The following is a 12,729-nucleotide window of genomic DNA, read 5'->3' as shown; positions in this document are numbered from 1 at the left end:
ACTCTCCCATCGAATTCTAGAGTTCGTCATCCCCGCTGTATGTCTGCTCATGTGGGACACGATCGCTGATCGAGTGGACCGCGCTTGTAGCCCGTGTTGCACCTTGACGAAGAACGAGTTCAGAAACATCGGATCGATCGAACAGCTCTCCAGAAAGTACTGGACGAATGGCGAGCGAGCCGGCTCCAAGAGCAGGGCGAGGAGATGAGCGGGATGGAGAAGCAGCAATAGCAGCACCAAGAAGAGGCGATAGGGGTGAAGGAATGAGAGGGAGGAGGTTCGAGCCGTACAAGTCTCTTTTGAGATTCAGATCGGCGTCTACCAGGTCAAAAGTGACAAAGATCGAACGGAAAACGACAGGAAATGGGCTGGAGGAAGTCGACGAGACAAGAGAGATCGTGGAAGAGGACGAAGACTCGGGTGAGGAGAATGGTGGACCTGAGATCAGCGCCAGATCGGCGATACATCAGAGTCGAAACCAAAGTCGACCACCGTGGCGTCGACCTCTCGGCAAGACATTCTTCTTCCTCCCGTCTCCGATAGGCGAACACACTCCTCACACAGACTCGCACATCTACATTGCTATCCTGGAACGAGCATTTGACGGATTCAGCGAGGTCAAAGTGGGATCCGATGTGGAAGTCATTGACTTCTCGTCGAAAAGTCCACGACATGGAGTAGTAGAGATGGGCTGGGATGTGGATCTCGTTCCACGAACTTCTGTTGTTGAGGGCGATACGAGCGAAGTGATTTATGATGAGCCGATCCAATCCGATGCAGGCATGGATAAAAGGAGAAATGATCAGTGCGCTTCTAACGACTTTGACAATAATGACAAGATGAAGCTGATATTCATCATGATTAGCATTTCCAATCAACAATGTTGGAATTGTCTCAAGTACGGCCATTCAGTCGCAAACTGTCCTGAGCCTCGCAATCATGCTCAAATCCAAATCAGTCGCGAAACCTTCCTCTATCAGAAAGGCTACGCAATGCCAGAAAGCGCCATCCCGACATTGGAGACGTACCTCTTGATGCGGGTGACGTCCGAAGAGAAACAACGCAGACTGAAATTATTGGACAGATTCCGCCCTGGACGGATCTCCGAAGACCTGAAAGATGCCGTCTGTGAAGTTGGACTCGTTGAAGAGGATGGTGGAGAGTTGGATGACGCAGACTTGCTGGTCAATCAGGTCATGAGGAGGAGAGAGCAGTGGGATTGGGTGAAAGGGATTGCGAGATGGGGTTATCCGCCTGGCTGGATAGCGGGCAAAGGTGAGTGACCTGTTCATCTTCGCTGTCAATACTTTATAAGACGTACTTCATGCTGATGAACTCGCGATAGATCCCATCGAGGAAGTGCGGAGACGTATCGACTTGTTGCAAGAATATGACAGCCCTTTTGAGAATGCCGAGAATGATACGGACGACTTACTGAATATCTACGGAGGCGGAATTGGGACCCCTACATCCACTTCACACGAGGACGACGACCTCACGACAGACGACGATATTCTTTCCTCCGACGCGTCGAACGACGAGGAGGCAAATGCGACGATTCGCCGGAGTCGTACGCGAAGTATGAGTATGAGTATGAGTATCATCTCTGAATCTTCGTCAGTTACACCGACGGCCTCATCTCCCCCACGACCTGAAGAAACAGGGCCACCGTCTCCGAATGAGATGACTCCACCTCCACCTCCTCCGTCAATAGAGGACCCCCCTCCTCCGCCTCCTCCGCCGTCTAACGATGTGCCCCCTCCGCCTCCTCCACCTGATGATGATCTCCCTCCTCCTCCTCCTGAAGAATATCATCTTCCTCCTCCCCGTCCCTCGCCCACCTCACGCACATACGGACCTCTACCCTCCCCGTCCTCACCATGGTACCTCCTCCCACGATCTCATCCTCCTCAAGCTACACCTCTTCGAAGATGGGCAAGATACCACACGGACCTATTCGATTCGGATAGACTGGTCCCGTATTCGGAAGTAAGGCCTTTTCCGCTCGGATTGCGATTCGCATAGATATATAGGAGGAACGTCTTGCGTTGGCATCGCATAGCATAGCATCGCATGGCTTGGCATGGCACAGTATAATTTGATATAGCATAGTATAGATTTGAACGAACATTCCGGAATCGTTACGGAGACGTACCCGGCTCAGATTGACAAGCACACCGGTGATCTTCCCGCCTTCGATGCCAGATACTCAAGGTCAAAAACATGCATAACATTATATGATTGTCCTCATCGTGTCGGGACGAAGGGAAAGACGAACGAAGCTGCACATGTATGATTGATCTACTTGCAATGCAAAATTGTCATGATGCAAGAGATGAGTGTAGGAGATGGGAAAGGCAAGATATCGACGAGAAGAGTTTCACTGATATGAGAGGATGGATCGAACAGATAAGATCATGGTGAAGTGAGGGTGAATGGGTGGTTGAATTCATACGAAGAGAGTAAGATAGTGTAAGACGAGAGAGGACGAAACACAGACAGACAAGTGCGATATGAGATGGAAGCGACACAGAACAAGAACGCAAAGGACAACAGGACCCAGATAGATGGATGGATGACACAGACACAAAACAGAAAAAAACCCAAAATATGCTTTCTTCAGATTCAATGACTTCTTTCCTTTCTTTTTCCCCCATCCCATTGAAAGGTGGTTCAACGCATCATTGGTCCATCCTGCCCATGACATCCATCGGGTCTTCACCAACCGCAGCGAAAAGGACTGCGTCTCTGCCTTTTGTGACCGGTTGGGGTTGAGGTTGTGGCGGCTGGACAGCCTTGGGAGGTGGATTCGACTTTGATGGGATACCTCGGGCAGCTGATGGCCATGTTCCCATCCGAGGCATACCATGTCCACCTACACCGTTAGTGGTACCAGATCCGTGTCCGCCGACAGTGCGGCCAGGCATTGTGGTGCCATTCGCGTGTGCGTTCGCGTGCGACGGAATAGCGTACGGAGCGCCAGCAGCGGGGGCAGGTCTTGTTGGGGTAGACGTCGCCGAAGACGTTGTGGAAGATAGACCCACCGGTCTTGTAGGCTTCACGACCGGTGGCGGGAGCGAAGGTGGGTGTGGGTGAGTGCCATTCTGCAGCATTCTGAGACCGTATTGTCCGTGTTCCCCAGAGTTCAGGTAGTGATACTGAATGAATATAACCTGTCAGTCACCTGAATGGGGAAAGTACGGGAGCTTCATCGCTGCTCACCTTGAGTCCGTTCATTTGCCTATACCTCTTGTTGCATCCTGCGCCAACAGCGCACACGAAGGGGCGATTTCGTTCCTCAGCTTCCTCGAGAGTCAATCCGAGATCTACAGCGTCATGGATGGCAAAATCGCATTGACTGTTTTGCCCGAGTTTGGTTAGCTCATGATTACGCGTCAAAGCAGCAGGCATTTCCGCGAGCTCACCCTTTCTGTTGATGGTATTTCAACCCGTTGCTCTGCTTGTAAGCTTTGTTGCATCCAGGGTTAGGACATCTCCAAGGTTTGTGTGACGAAAAGAGACTTGGCTGTGGAAGTGGCGACTCAAGCATTGTCGACTTAGTCGCATTGGGAGCTGGGAGTTCACCTTCGAGGACTTCTTGCGGAGTGGTTGTGCCCGATCCAGATTTCTGTTGTCCGGCAGCGGTTGGCGGGACCGTTGGAATGCCCAAACTAGACACAGCGGAGGCGAAAAGAACACCAGGAGCAACAGCTGTTGGTACAGCAGACTTGCTGTCCCCCTTCAACTGTCCCAATTCATCTTTTCTGCCCGCCACGACTTCGTTGAATGCTCTGTCGAAACGTTTTTGTTGAGCAGCAGGTCGCATGCCCGTGCCAGTAGATCCAAGGAAGCTTGGTCGAGCGGGATTGATTTTAGGTTGAGCGAACACAGGAGAAGGCTGTGTAGACGTGGTAGGCGTCGCCAAAGAGCCATCTGGTGGCGATGACCCAGTAGAGCCGGTTCGAGTAAGAGTGAGGTTGCTCGCGCGTATAGTAGTGTCAGCGTCTGGTGGCGATTTCAGCACGTCAGAAAGCTTCAATGGACTTTTTCCGACGCTAGCTTCTCCAGTCGGTGTGGTTACCTTGCTGCTACCTGGAGTCGGCAAAGGATAACTTGGCACAGGCATGGGATGGGTCAGGTTTGGCGATATACTGGATTGGGATGAGTTGGAAGCAGTAGATGGTTTTTCCTCCTCAATCTCTTCGAGATCTAATTCCATGGCATTGGTGACTGGTGAGAATCCCTCTTCGGGAGGCATGTTCGGGTCGGCAAAAGGATGGCAGTCCTCGACATGCTCTAACAATGCGTGAAGGCCCTTGTGAGTTTGCCCACAACATTCATACTCTTTCGTCAGTTCCGCATCGGATCGCATCATTTGGCGGATTTGAGATTTGGAATAGGAGGTTCCTGGCTGGAATGATGTTCCTAGAGACATAGGTTGGAAGGACATTGATGCGAATGACGAAGAAAGGCCGTTGAAACCAGAGCTGGAAGCGACAGCGGCATAGGAGCGACGTTGATAGGAAGATGACATGGATCCGGATGGCAGGCCGAACGCTGATGCGGATGCGGCGAATGATGATGGTTCCATGTTTATGGACGTTGAGTATGGGATTATGGGGGAGTCACCGCTAAGTCAATCCGATAACATGAGCTATGGCAGGATTGATGCTGGCATCATAACATGATCGCAACCAACTCACCCTGCGTCACCATAAAACTTGGCGCCATAACTGCCCATTCCATTGCCGTTGCCCCACTTGACACTTCTAGGCTTGTTCTCGAACGAGAATCCACCACCGTTGGTGAAGCTGATTCCGGTCATAGCGCCGTACGACATGGGTGATGCGCCCATTCTGAGCGATGAGGGTGCCCCAAGATTACCGGTGCTGGGATGGGGATTGGATGATCTTGTCGTCCGCGTTGGGACAGGTTGTGGTGGCGGAGAGGGCATGACGTGAGGTACAGTGATTACAGATGTGGTGATGATCGGGTGGAAACCAGTATAGAATACAATGAAGATGCTGGTAGTTGATACAAGACAAAGACTGCTGACTCAAGGGCTCTGGTCTTTTTCAAAGCCGGATCCGAGCTCTTGTTCAACAGGTACAGCCCGTCAGAAGAGTCCAGCGTTGAGTGTGATGACCGTTCTACGTCCTGGAGCCGAGGGGAGTGATCGCCCCGAGTCTTGTTGTATCGAGAATGACCTCCCAGCTTCGTCAAGAAGGGGATTGCAGATCAAAATGGTGTACAAGAGCGTTGAGAATCGCAGTGGTATGTATGTTGCTGTGGAGCAGTCTTAGCAAGCAACAACAACCGAGGTGGTGGCGATGCTGATATGGTTTTCTTTTCCTAGTCGACGGTTCTGTCCGCTTTGTGAGCGACAGACGTTGAGGTATGTATGTGCGTGTGTGTGGGTCGTCTCTACTCCATGAGAAGGTGTGTGTGCGTGTGTGTGGAGAACAAGGACAGGAAGTGAATGTGTATGTAGTTGGAATGAATGATGATGGTACCGTACCACCATGAAATGTGCCAACTACTAGCTCGTTTACTGCTTGACTGTTACGAATCCCGGTTGTGAGGAAAGGGGGGAAAAGGGACAGAGGGGAAGGAAGATGATGGGATTTTGACTTTTCAGAAATAAATCATGCTAAAGTTACTACAACCCCCTGAATCATGCCCGATCGGGAATATCTCAGGGTTGTCAGGCTCACCATCTCCTCCATAGGCTGTGGGCCCATGCGTGATGGGAATTCTACTTTACCCTCACAGCCACGTGTGTCCGCTCCCAATCTCGGATACGGAATCAGATCTGAATGATATGATGTGTGATTTTACTAGGAGCGGGATCAGACAGATCATAATCAACCGCTTGATGGGAGTGGAGGTTGGTATCTTGGAGTGGACGTTGGTGATGATGATGATGATGATGATGATGCACACAATAACAGCAGATGTTTCAATCTCACTACAATTTACGTTCCCATGACACTCACGAGATGATCAGCGAGCTACCTCACTTTCAGATACAACCAGTCTTATCAGATCTGTATCATACCAAAGACCTGCTTGACTTCTCAGGTGAGATCCGGCCCAACCTCATCCTACCATCAGAAGCTCATCCTGTTTCCATATCGTTGCACCCCAGGCCCATCCTCTCCACCTCTGAACAATGCGCAGCTAGTACAAGCCTCACCGTCACTCTTCTCATCTGCAAGCTCGATAGCAGCGGCCGCGGGGAGAAGAGCCGCAGCAGTAGCTTCCGCAGCGGCTTCTCCTTCTTCACAACATTCAGCGAGGGTCAACACATCCTTATCACCAGACCGGAGTGGAGGAGCCGAAGTGATACAGGGGAAGGAAGTGAGATGTGTGGAAGGATACGGCCCAAACATGTATGTGGGAGGTTCAGATGGGGTCATCGAATGGTGGGTATGTGATGGTCAAGCAAGTGCGGGCCAAGTGAGTGACGATAGAGGATCTTGATCCAAAGCTCGGATGCATTCGCTGACAAGCGTAGAATAACGGCTGGATACTGCGGAATCAACACACCCTCTTCCCGAGGAGACCAGTGAGCAAGATGTACATCCTGCCAAAGATTGCCAAAATCCTCATCATCTCAGGTAAGTATCTCGGTATCATCGCTGCATCTGTGCACAATCTAACTTGGCCTCACAGACGGTACACTTCACGCTCTCGCCCTGCCGAATCTTGAACCAATATCATCGTCACTCGTACCACCTTTGCGAGGGGTCGTTTCAATGGCTTTGGATGACGACGAGCTTGAGTGGAGCGGTCCGGGAACAGAGGATAAGACAGCCGAGATGACGGTCGTGATAGTCAGGAGGAAAGGGCTGGGCGTGTATAGGCTAGGAAACAGGATGAATTCCGTGAAGGTCAGTACACTGCTATGGACCAGCGACCGCCTGTATTGACGTCAGCCGTGATGATTGCTGCAGGAACTCCCCTTACCTTCAGCGCCAACACATCTGGCTCTCTTCCAAACGTATCTCTGTGCAGCTATTCATTCCCCCGAAACAGACAACACCCTTTACAGCATCATTGATCTGTCGGACGCCTCTCTCACCGAGGTCCTACCTGTTACACAGATAGATCCTTCGGTCGCAGAATTCGTCCCAAATCCAAACGTTGTTGTCATTCCTGGAGAGAGCGAGTTCCTTGTGACTAGCTTCACTGGCTCGACAACCATGGGAGTATTCTTGAATGGGCAAGGAGATCCAGTAAGAGGGACGATGGAGTGGGACGCGCATCCCCTCTCGATCGGTAGGTTCACCCAGCTCAGTTCCTCATCATTTCATGTGACAACTAGCTGACTCGCTCTTAGCTGTCGAATCTGGCTATATAATCGCTTTGTTACGGAACAATACTGTTGTCATCCACTCGTTAGCCGATCTCGATAAACCCGCTCAAACAATAGCTCTCGAAACTTCTTTTCCTGCTATCGCTCTGAGCTATTCACCTTATGGCGTATCAGTCCGAGATCTCCTGCGGGATGAGAGGATGGCAATGACATCGATCACTCTGCTTGGAGGCAAGCTTGCACCATCTGAAACCATCGGGACAAAAATCCTTGCTTCGGATCCGGGAGCTTCAGAAGGAGTCGACGAGAACCAAGAGTCTTCATCACCGGTTACGTCACCAGTCGGTGAAGAGCCTCCATCAGGTTCAGGCTTGACCCCGCCCTCTTCGCCTCATCGTAAACCCATTGTTACCCCGCAACGTGGATCGTCTCTCGGCGCGCCACTCCCTGGACCGTTTTCTACTGCAATTGCTGAAACTTTAGTCATCGGTCCAGATGGGATTCAATCACTGCTGCCCACTCAAAACATCCTTCGTCTTGAAGCGCTCTGCGCTGAAAGACATATGGAAGAAGCGATAGCACTTGTCGACGACGAGCGTCGTCGCGGACGACGAGGCGAAGTAGACGTGGATAAAGCGACACATCAAGCGACACTTCGTCTCATGCACCTCTATCTTGCTTCTCATCTCTTCCATGAGGCTATGTTCGACAAAGCAGGGGATTACTTCATCCGAGGAAAAGCGGATCCGAGATTGTTGGTGCGGTGTTACCGGAACCATAGAGGGAAGGTGATAGGCTCAGCTGAAGAAGTAGATGTCTATGAGGGTTTGAAGGAGATCTTGACAACCATGCCAGACGTCGAAGAGATCGGTAAGCTCATCGCTGCAACTGCGGGCGGCGAGTAGCTGACATTCCGCGCTGGCGGCAGTATTGACCAGTATCAAGAGGAACTATAGTCCTCATGTTCAACCCAATTCAGCGACGGCACCTGAAACGACAGTCTTGCGTGCAGCATTAGAAGATGAAGCCAGGAACATGTTGACAGAATGCTTGAGGAAAACAAGAACATCGCGGAGGAAAGGAGGCGGTGCCAGGGGAATAGATTCGAGAAAGATTGACATCGTACGTCGCCTGCGATGATTAGGAACTCGCCTGAATAACGTCTTTTTATCAACCACGCGCAGGTTGTGGACACGACACTCGCCAAACTCCTGGCTGACAAGGGCACGACGAACGAGTTACTTGCTTTGCTGGCACAACCGAACGACTGTATCTTGACGGAGCTGGAACCATTTTTGACTCAAAGGCCATATGTCCTTGCAACGGTGATGAGGCAACAAGGCAGAATGGATCGAGTATTAGAGCTTTTGAGAGAGTGAGTCCGACTGGCGATCATACATCTGGATCTAAGACCCTGACACATAATGTGATGGCAATAGGATCGCGGAAAGCCCCGTTCCCGATCCTCTTTGCGAGGACCCGGTGTATGAGCTGGCTCAACAATTAGACAGCGTGAAAGATCCTGAAACGTTCACGAAGTACATCCTCTGGCTGATCGGGAAGTCGCCTTCGAAGGGTCTTGAGGTAGGTGCTGTCCATGTGTCGATTTCTACCCCTGCGTGCAGACAGCCTATCTACGGAACGCTTCCTGCTTCCGTGTGAACAGTCTGCTGAATTCTCATCTGGTTTGACAGATTCTGATGACCCAGAACCCGAAAACCGGGATCAAGCTTGACGACGCGGACCTCATCTCATCGATCAGACAGGTCAATGAGGAGGCTGCCAACCGGTATCTCGAGCATGTTGTGGTGTTGAAACGCAGCCCGAAAAAGGAGCTGCACAGAGAGCTCCTAGATTGTCTGTTGAACGAAGCGGGGTCATTAGCGGAGGACGACGGGGTCAAATATCATCTGGAAGAGCTTGGTAAGTGATTCTTCACCGTTGGCTTAGATGGGCGAAAGAAAGATTACGCTAGTACTGAGGAGGTAGCTAAATCATCACTCTTACATGCAGAGACCGAATACAAACTCGAATCCGAGCCTCGACCTTTCATTGTCTTCTTAGCCTACGTCGCACCTGACACTCCAATCAAGCGAGTGCGACTGAAATTGCTCTTGTTTCTTCAAGGCTCACCCTTCTATGACCTTGAGGCGGCTGCGAAACGATTGGAAGGGATGCCTCTACTCAAGCCCGAGCTGGCTGTTGTGTACGGACGAGTGAGTGCAAGTGTACTATGCCTGTCGAAATTTCCCACCCCTCTCTCTCTTTTTGTGAAGAAGGAGTCCCTTGCATTCAGTGAAATGGCACTTTTATCCCACTTGTGTCTTGCTCAGCTCACATGTCAAATCGAGATCATTAGCTTATGGTTCGTTCGTAGCTCGGCAAACATCGCCAAGCGTTACATCTGCTCGCTCGGGAGATAGGAGATTCCCTCTCTGCTCAGGCATACTGCACTCAGGGAGGAGAGATCATTCCCCCACGTGTCGCCAGGATCGTAGGCGAACGAGTCACCGGTCTGCAAGGATGGACTACCCTGGGAGAAGTAGGGAGAAGAAGGAAGGACGTGGACGAAGAGACGATGAGGGGTTTGGTCAAGGAACTCTTGGGGGTTTACATGCGTGATGGGTGAGTGTGCGCTTGTTCAAGGGTGTCAAGGGGTGTGAGGATCGACCCTGCACTACTGGACGCATCTCGGCCGGCAGATGCGAGAGTGCGTCCTCTACGAACATCTGGGAGAGATCTAGAGCATCAGGAAGGGCAGAAGATCCGTGGAAACGTACTAAGTGCCTTCGCACTCATAGCAAAGAATACTCAAGACAAGCCGCGTGGTTGCTTAACGCACAATCGGTCCATCTGGACGTCTTGGAGGTGAGCAAGGTCTCACACAGGAAGATTATGGCTGGGTTGCACGAGTCTGATTGACGTCTGACGTGACGAACATAGGTACTTGACCAGATGCCAGATGAATGGTCGGTGGACGTTGTGTCCACCTTTATGAAGAGATCTCTCAGGAGAGGTCTTCACGATAGAGCAAGTTGGAGTGTACTCAAGGCCATTGCTGCAGGTCAGAACCTTGAGGTGAGTGTGGCTCCGAACGAGCGTCACCAAAGCCGCGACCATTTCTCATCAACCGGGAACACGAACTAGAAATCGCGAATGGGAGCTAACGCTAGACTTATCTTCCAGGTCTCCGAGCAGCATTTGGACAAGATTGCCCAGATTCCACCAATCATCAAATTCGCTCCGGCCCAAAGCCTACCATCGCCGGACGAAGGCAGTATACCCGAGAAAGAATGGCAGAGCTATGATGAGAAAGGTGGGATGTTGGGGCTTACCTCTGAACAAGGGGATGGGGAAGGGAGAGGGGAGAAGGTGAAGGTGGATGGTGAAGATCTGGATGGAGGGTCGAGCAAGGAAGTGGGGTCCCTAGGGCTGGGTGAGGATGAGAGGCGCAATGTGCTTTGAGCGAGTCAGTCGGAGTTTGCGTCAACCTTGTGCAAGTAATCGACCTGGATGTAACGAGCGAGAGCAATGTTAAGTGGAAGTTGTGATCATGTAGAGAGGAAGGATCATACCTATATCCTGCATTTGTGATACCCTGTTGTAGTGCTTGCAATGCTGATATCACATGCTATATGTGGGAAAATGGATGGTATCTGAACCAAAATGTAGATGCTGGGTATATATTCTCGTCTGGCAGGTCCATCGTGAACGTACACGACTAGGACACAAGTTTGCCGCCTCCTCCCTTCACTCCAACTTCCACACCTGAGCATTGGTGAGACCCAGTTCTGCTAGTACACCGGTAATAGGACCTTGGCCAAGGTTCGGGGTCATCCCGCCACAAAGCGGTCGCATGAGCCTGGAGAGAGGGGGGCAGGGTCAGTGTCTCATGCGGCGTGTGCTCTCAACGCAAGCACGTCGGATTTGGATCAGAGGGAAAGGCGGTGAAACAAGTAGCCAAGTACAGGAAAGAGAGATAGAAAGAGACCACAGTGGCAGAACGAACGGTGAACGGGAAATTCTAAGACAAGACTAAGATCAGGCTGGAGCAATGGATGAAAGAAACTCACCACGGTGGTAAACAAACCAAGACCATTACCTTCTCTTCCTTCCCTAACCCACTTAGAGCATTGCTCACGACGTCTTTCGATACTGGACCAGGCTCAATCCTACTGATCTGCAATCTATCCACGAATTTCTGTTTCAAAGCAGGGATGAACGAGGGATCGAGATTGGAGTTCGTCCAATCTATCCGGTTTGGGAGAGGTGACGCGTGGATCAGATGTAGTTGGGGTGTGGTTGTGGGAGATGATGGCGAGGACGAAGAAGTAGCAGCGGGAGTGGTTGGTGAAGGGAGCTTGGATAAGAGTTGGAGGAACGGGGCGATTGCTGTTCCTGTTGAGATCTGCGGGTATAGTCTATGTCGGCATTTGCACGAACCAGTAGAGGGGGTTTGTGAAGGCAGGCTAGCTTGGGAAGTTGGTCTGGGGATGATCAACCTACCATGATGATCCTGTCATAATCGTTCGGAGTAATCGAGAAAGTCGGTATAGGTCCTCTTATTCCTACTTCATCACCTGGTTGAAGATTATGTACGACCCTGCGGACGATGGCGATATGCATCATCAGCGAGATGAACCTCGATCAGAAAGACCTCCAATCGATAGTAGCGTCTTGACAGATCGCGAAGCTCACTCACCTCCCCACTTCACCACCTCTCACTCGCTTCACGACCATTCTCACTTCGCCATCTCGCACACCATCATTGACAGGTGTATAAGGTCGCTCGATCTGTATATCCGGACTCTTGATCATCATATGTTGAACGACCACCTCGCCCTTCTCCACGTCCGCAAGACTCCCATCGGTCCTGAACGGTCTTTCGAAGTACTGTGTCGAGGAAGAGGAAGACGGGATAGGAACGGCGATGAGCTTGTGTTGGGATGTGAGGGACTGGGTGGTAGATACCGGATGATTGGTGTATATCTGTGGGGAGAGTGATGATGAGGACGAGAGGGGAAAGAAGAAGTATGTGGTGGGAAGCGTCAAAGAGAGACCCAAGAACGCGAGGACGGGTCGAGAGAGTCGAGCTTTTGTTCGAACACTGCTAGGAGCAGAAGTCGAGGCGAAAGAACGCCGATGAGATCGAAGTACAGAAGCGGATACTCGGCTGCGAGTCGCATTGGAGGTCGCAGAGATGATGCTTTGTCGACAGGTACATCGTATAGAAGCTACGGCTGACATGTTGATGCGATGGAAGGTGTTGTTATCAAGTGATGGTCGAAACAGACGCAACGAGACGAGATTGATGGTATTCCTCGATGCCATCCCAACTTTTGTGGTCACTGACCGAGTTTGACCGAACAATTCTCCGCGCCACCATGCAGCGTTTCAACTCCAACTCGACA

At 51.2% G+C, this 12,729-nt stretch overlaps 4 protein-coding genes across 4 annotated transcripts; 2 read left to right on the top strand and 2 right to left on the bottom strand.

Annotated features, from left to right (window-relative positions):
* Positions 1 to 167: 167 nt before the first annotated feature.
* IAR55_001539 (uncharacterized protein) lies at positions 168 to 2,025 on the top strand (the record flags this gene model as incomplete). The annotated part of the gene is made up of 3 exons (XM_066944666.1): positions 168 to 805; positions 866 to 1,275; positions 1,346 to 2,025. 3 exons carry the CDS (start codon positions 168 to 170, stop codon positions 2,023 to 2,025), a joined length of 1,728 nt encoding a protein of 575 aa, XP_066804589.1.
* A 656-nt stretch (positions 2,026 to 2,681) lies between these two features.
* Positions 2,682 to 4,954, bottom strand: IAR55_001538 (uncharacterized protein; the record flags this gene model as incomplete). Its single annotated transcript, XM_066944665.1, has 4 exons — positions 2,682 to 3,158; positions 3,223 to 3,358; positions 3,426 to 4,631; positions 4,704 to 4,954. 4 exons carry the CDS (start codon positions 4,952 to 4,954, stop codon positions 2,682 to 2,684), a joined length of 2,070 nt encoding a protein of 689 aa, XP_066804588.1.
* A 1,045-nt stretch (positions 4,955 to 5,999) lies between these two features.
* IAR55_001537 (uncharacterized protein) lies at positions 6,000 to 10,783 on the top strand (the record flags this gene model as incomplete). Its single annotated transcript, XM_066944664.1, has 15 exons — positions 6,000 to 6,081; positions 6,149 to 6,459; positions 6,518 to 6,620; positions 6,676 to 6,893; positions 6,957 to 7,281; positions 7,343 to 8,188; positions 8,247 to 8,440; positions 8,503 to 8,693; positions 8,758 to 8,902; positions 9,013 to 9,241; positions 9,332 to 9,534; positions 9,696 to 9,943; positions 10,120 to 10,186; positions 10,262 to 10,396; positions 10,505 to 10,783. 15 exons carry the CDS (start codon positions 6,000 to 6,002, stop codon positions 10,781 to 10,783), a joined length of 3,576 nt encoding a protein of 1,191 aa, XP_066804587.1.
* Positions 10,784 to 11,068: 285 nt separating this feature from the next.
* IAR55_001536 (uncharacterized protein) lies at positions 11,069 to 12,565 on the bottom strand (the record flags this gene model as incomplete). Its single annotated transcript, XM_066944663.1, has 4 exons — positions 11,069 to 11,180; positions 11,392 to 11,726; positions 11,825 to 11,921; positions 12,021 to 12,565. The coding sequence occupies 4 exons, from the start codon at positions 12,563 to 12,565 to the stop codon at positions 11,069 to 11,071; spliced, it is 1,089 nt and encodes a 362-aa protein (XP_066804586.1).
* Between the last annotated feature and the right edge of the window lie 164 nt (positions 12,566 to 12,729).

Source organism: Kwoniella newhampshirensis, chromosome 3 (assembly GCF_039105145.1).
Source record: "Kwoniella newhampshirensis strain CBS 13917 chromosome 3, whole genome shotgun sequence".
In the NCBI taxonomy this organism is placed as follows: Eukaryota; Fungi; Basidiomycota; class Tremellomycetes; order Tremellales; family Cryptococcaceae; genus Kwoniella; species Kwoniella newhampshirensis.
This window is presented reverse-complemented; position numbering and strand designations above follow the sequence as displayed.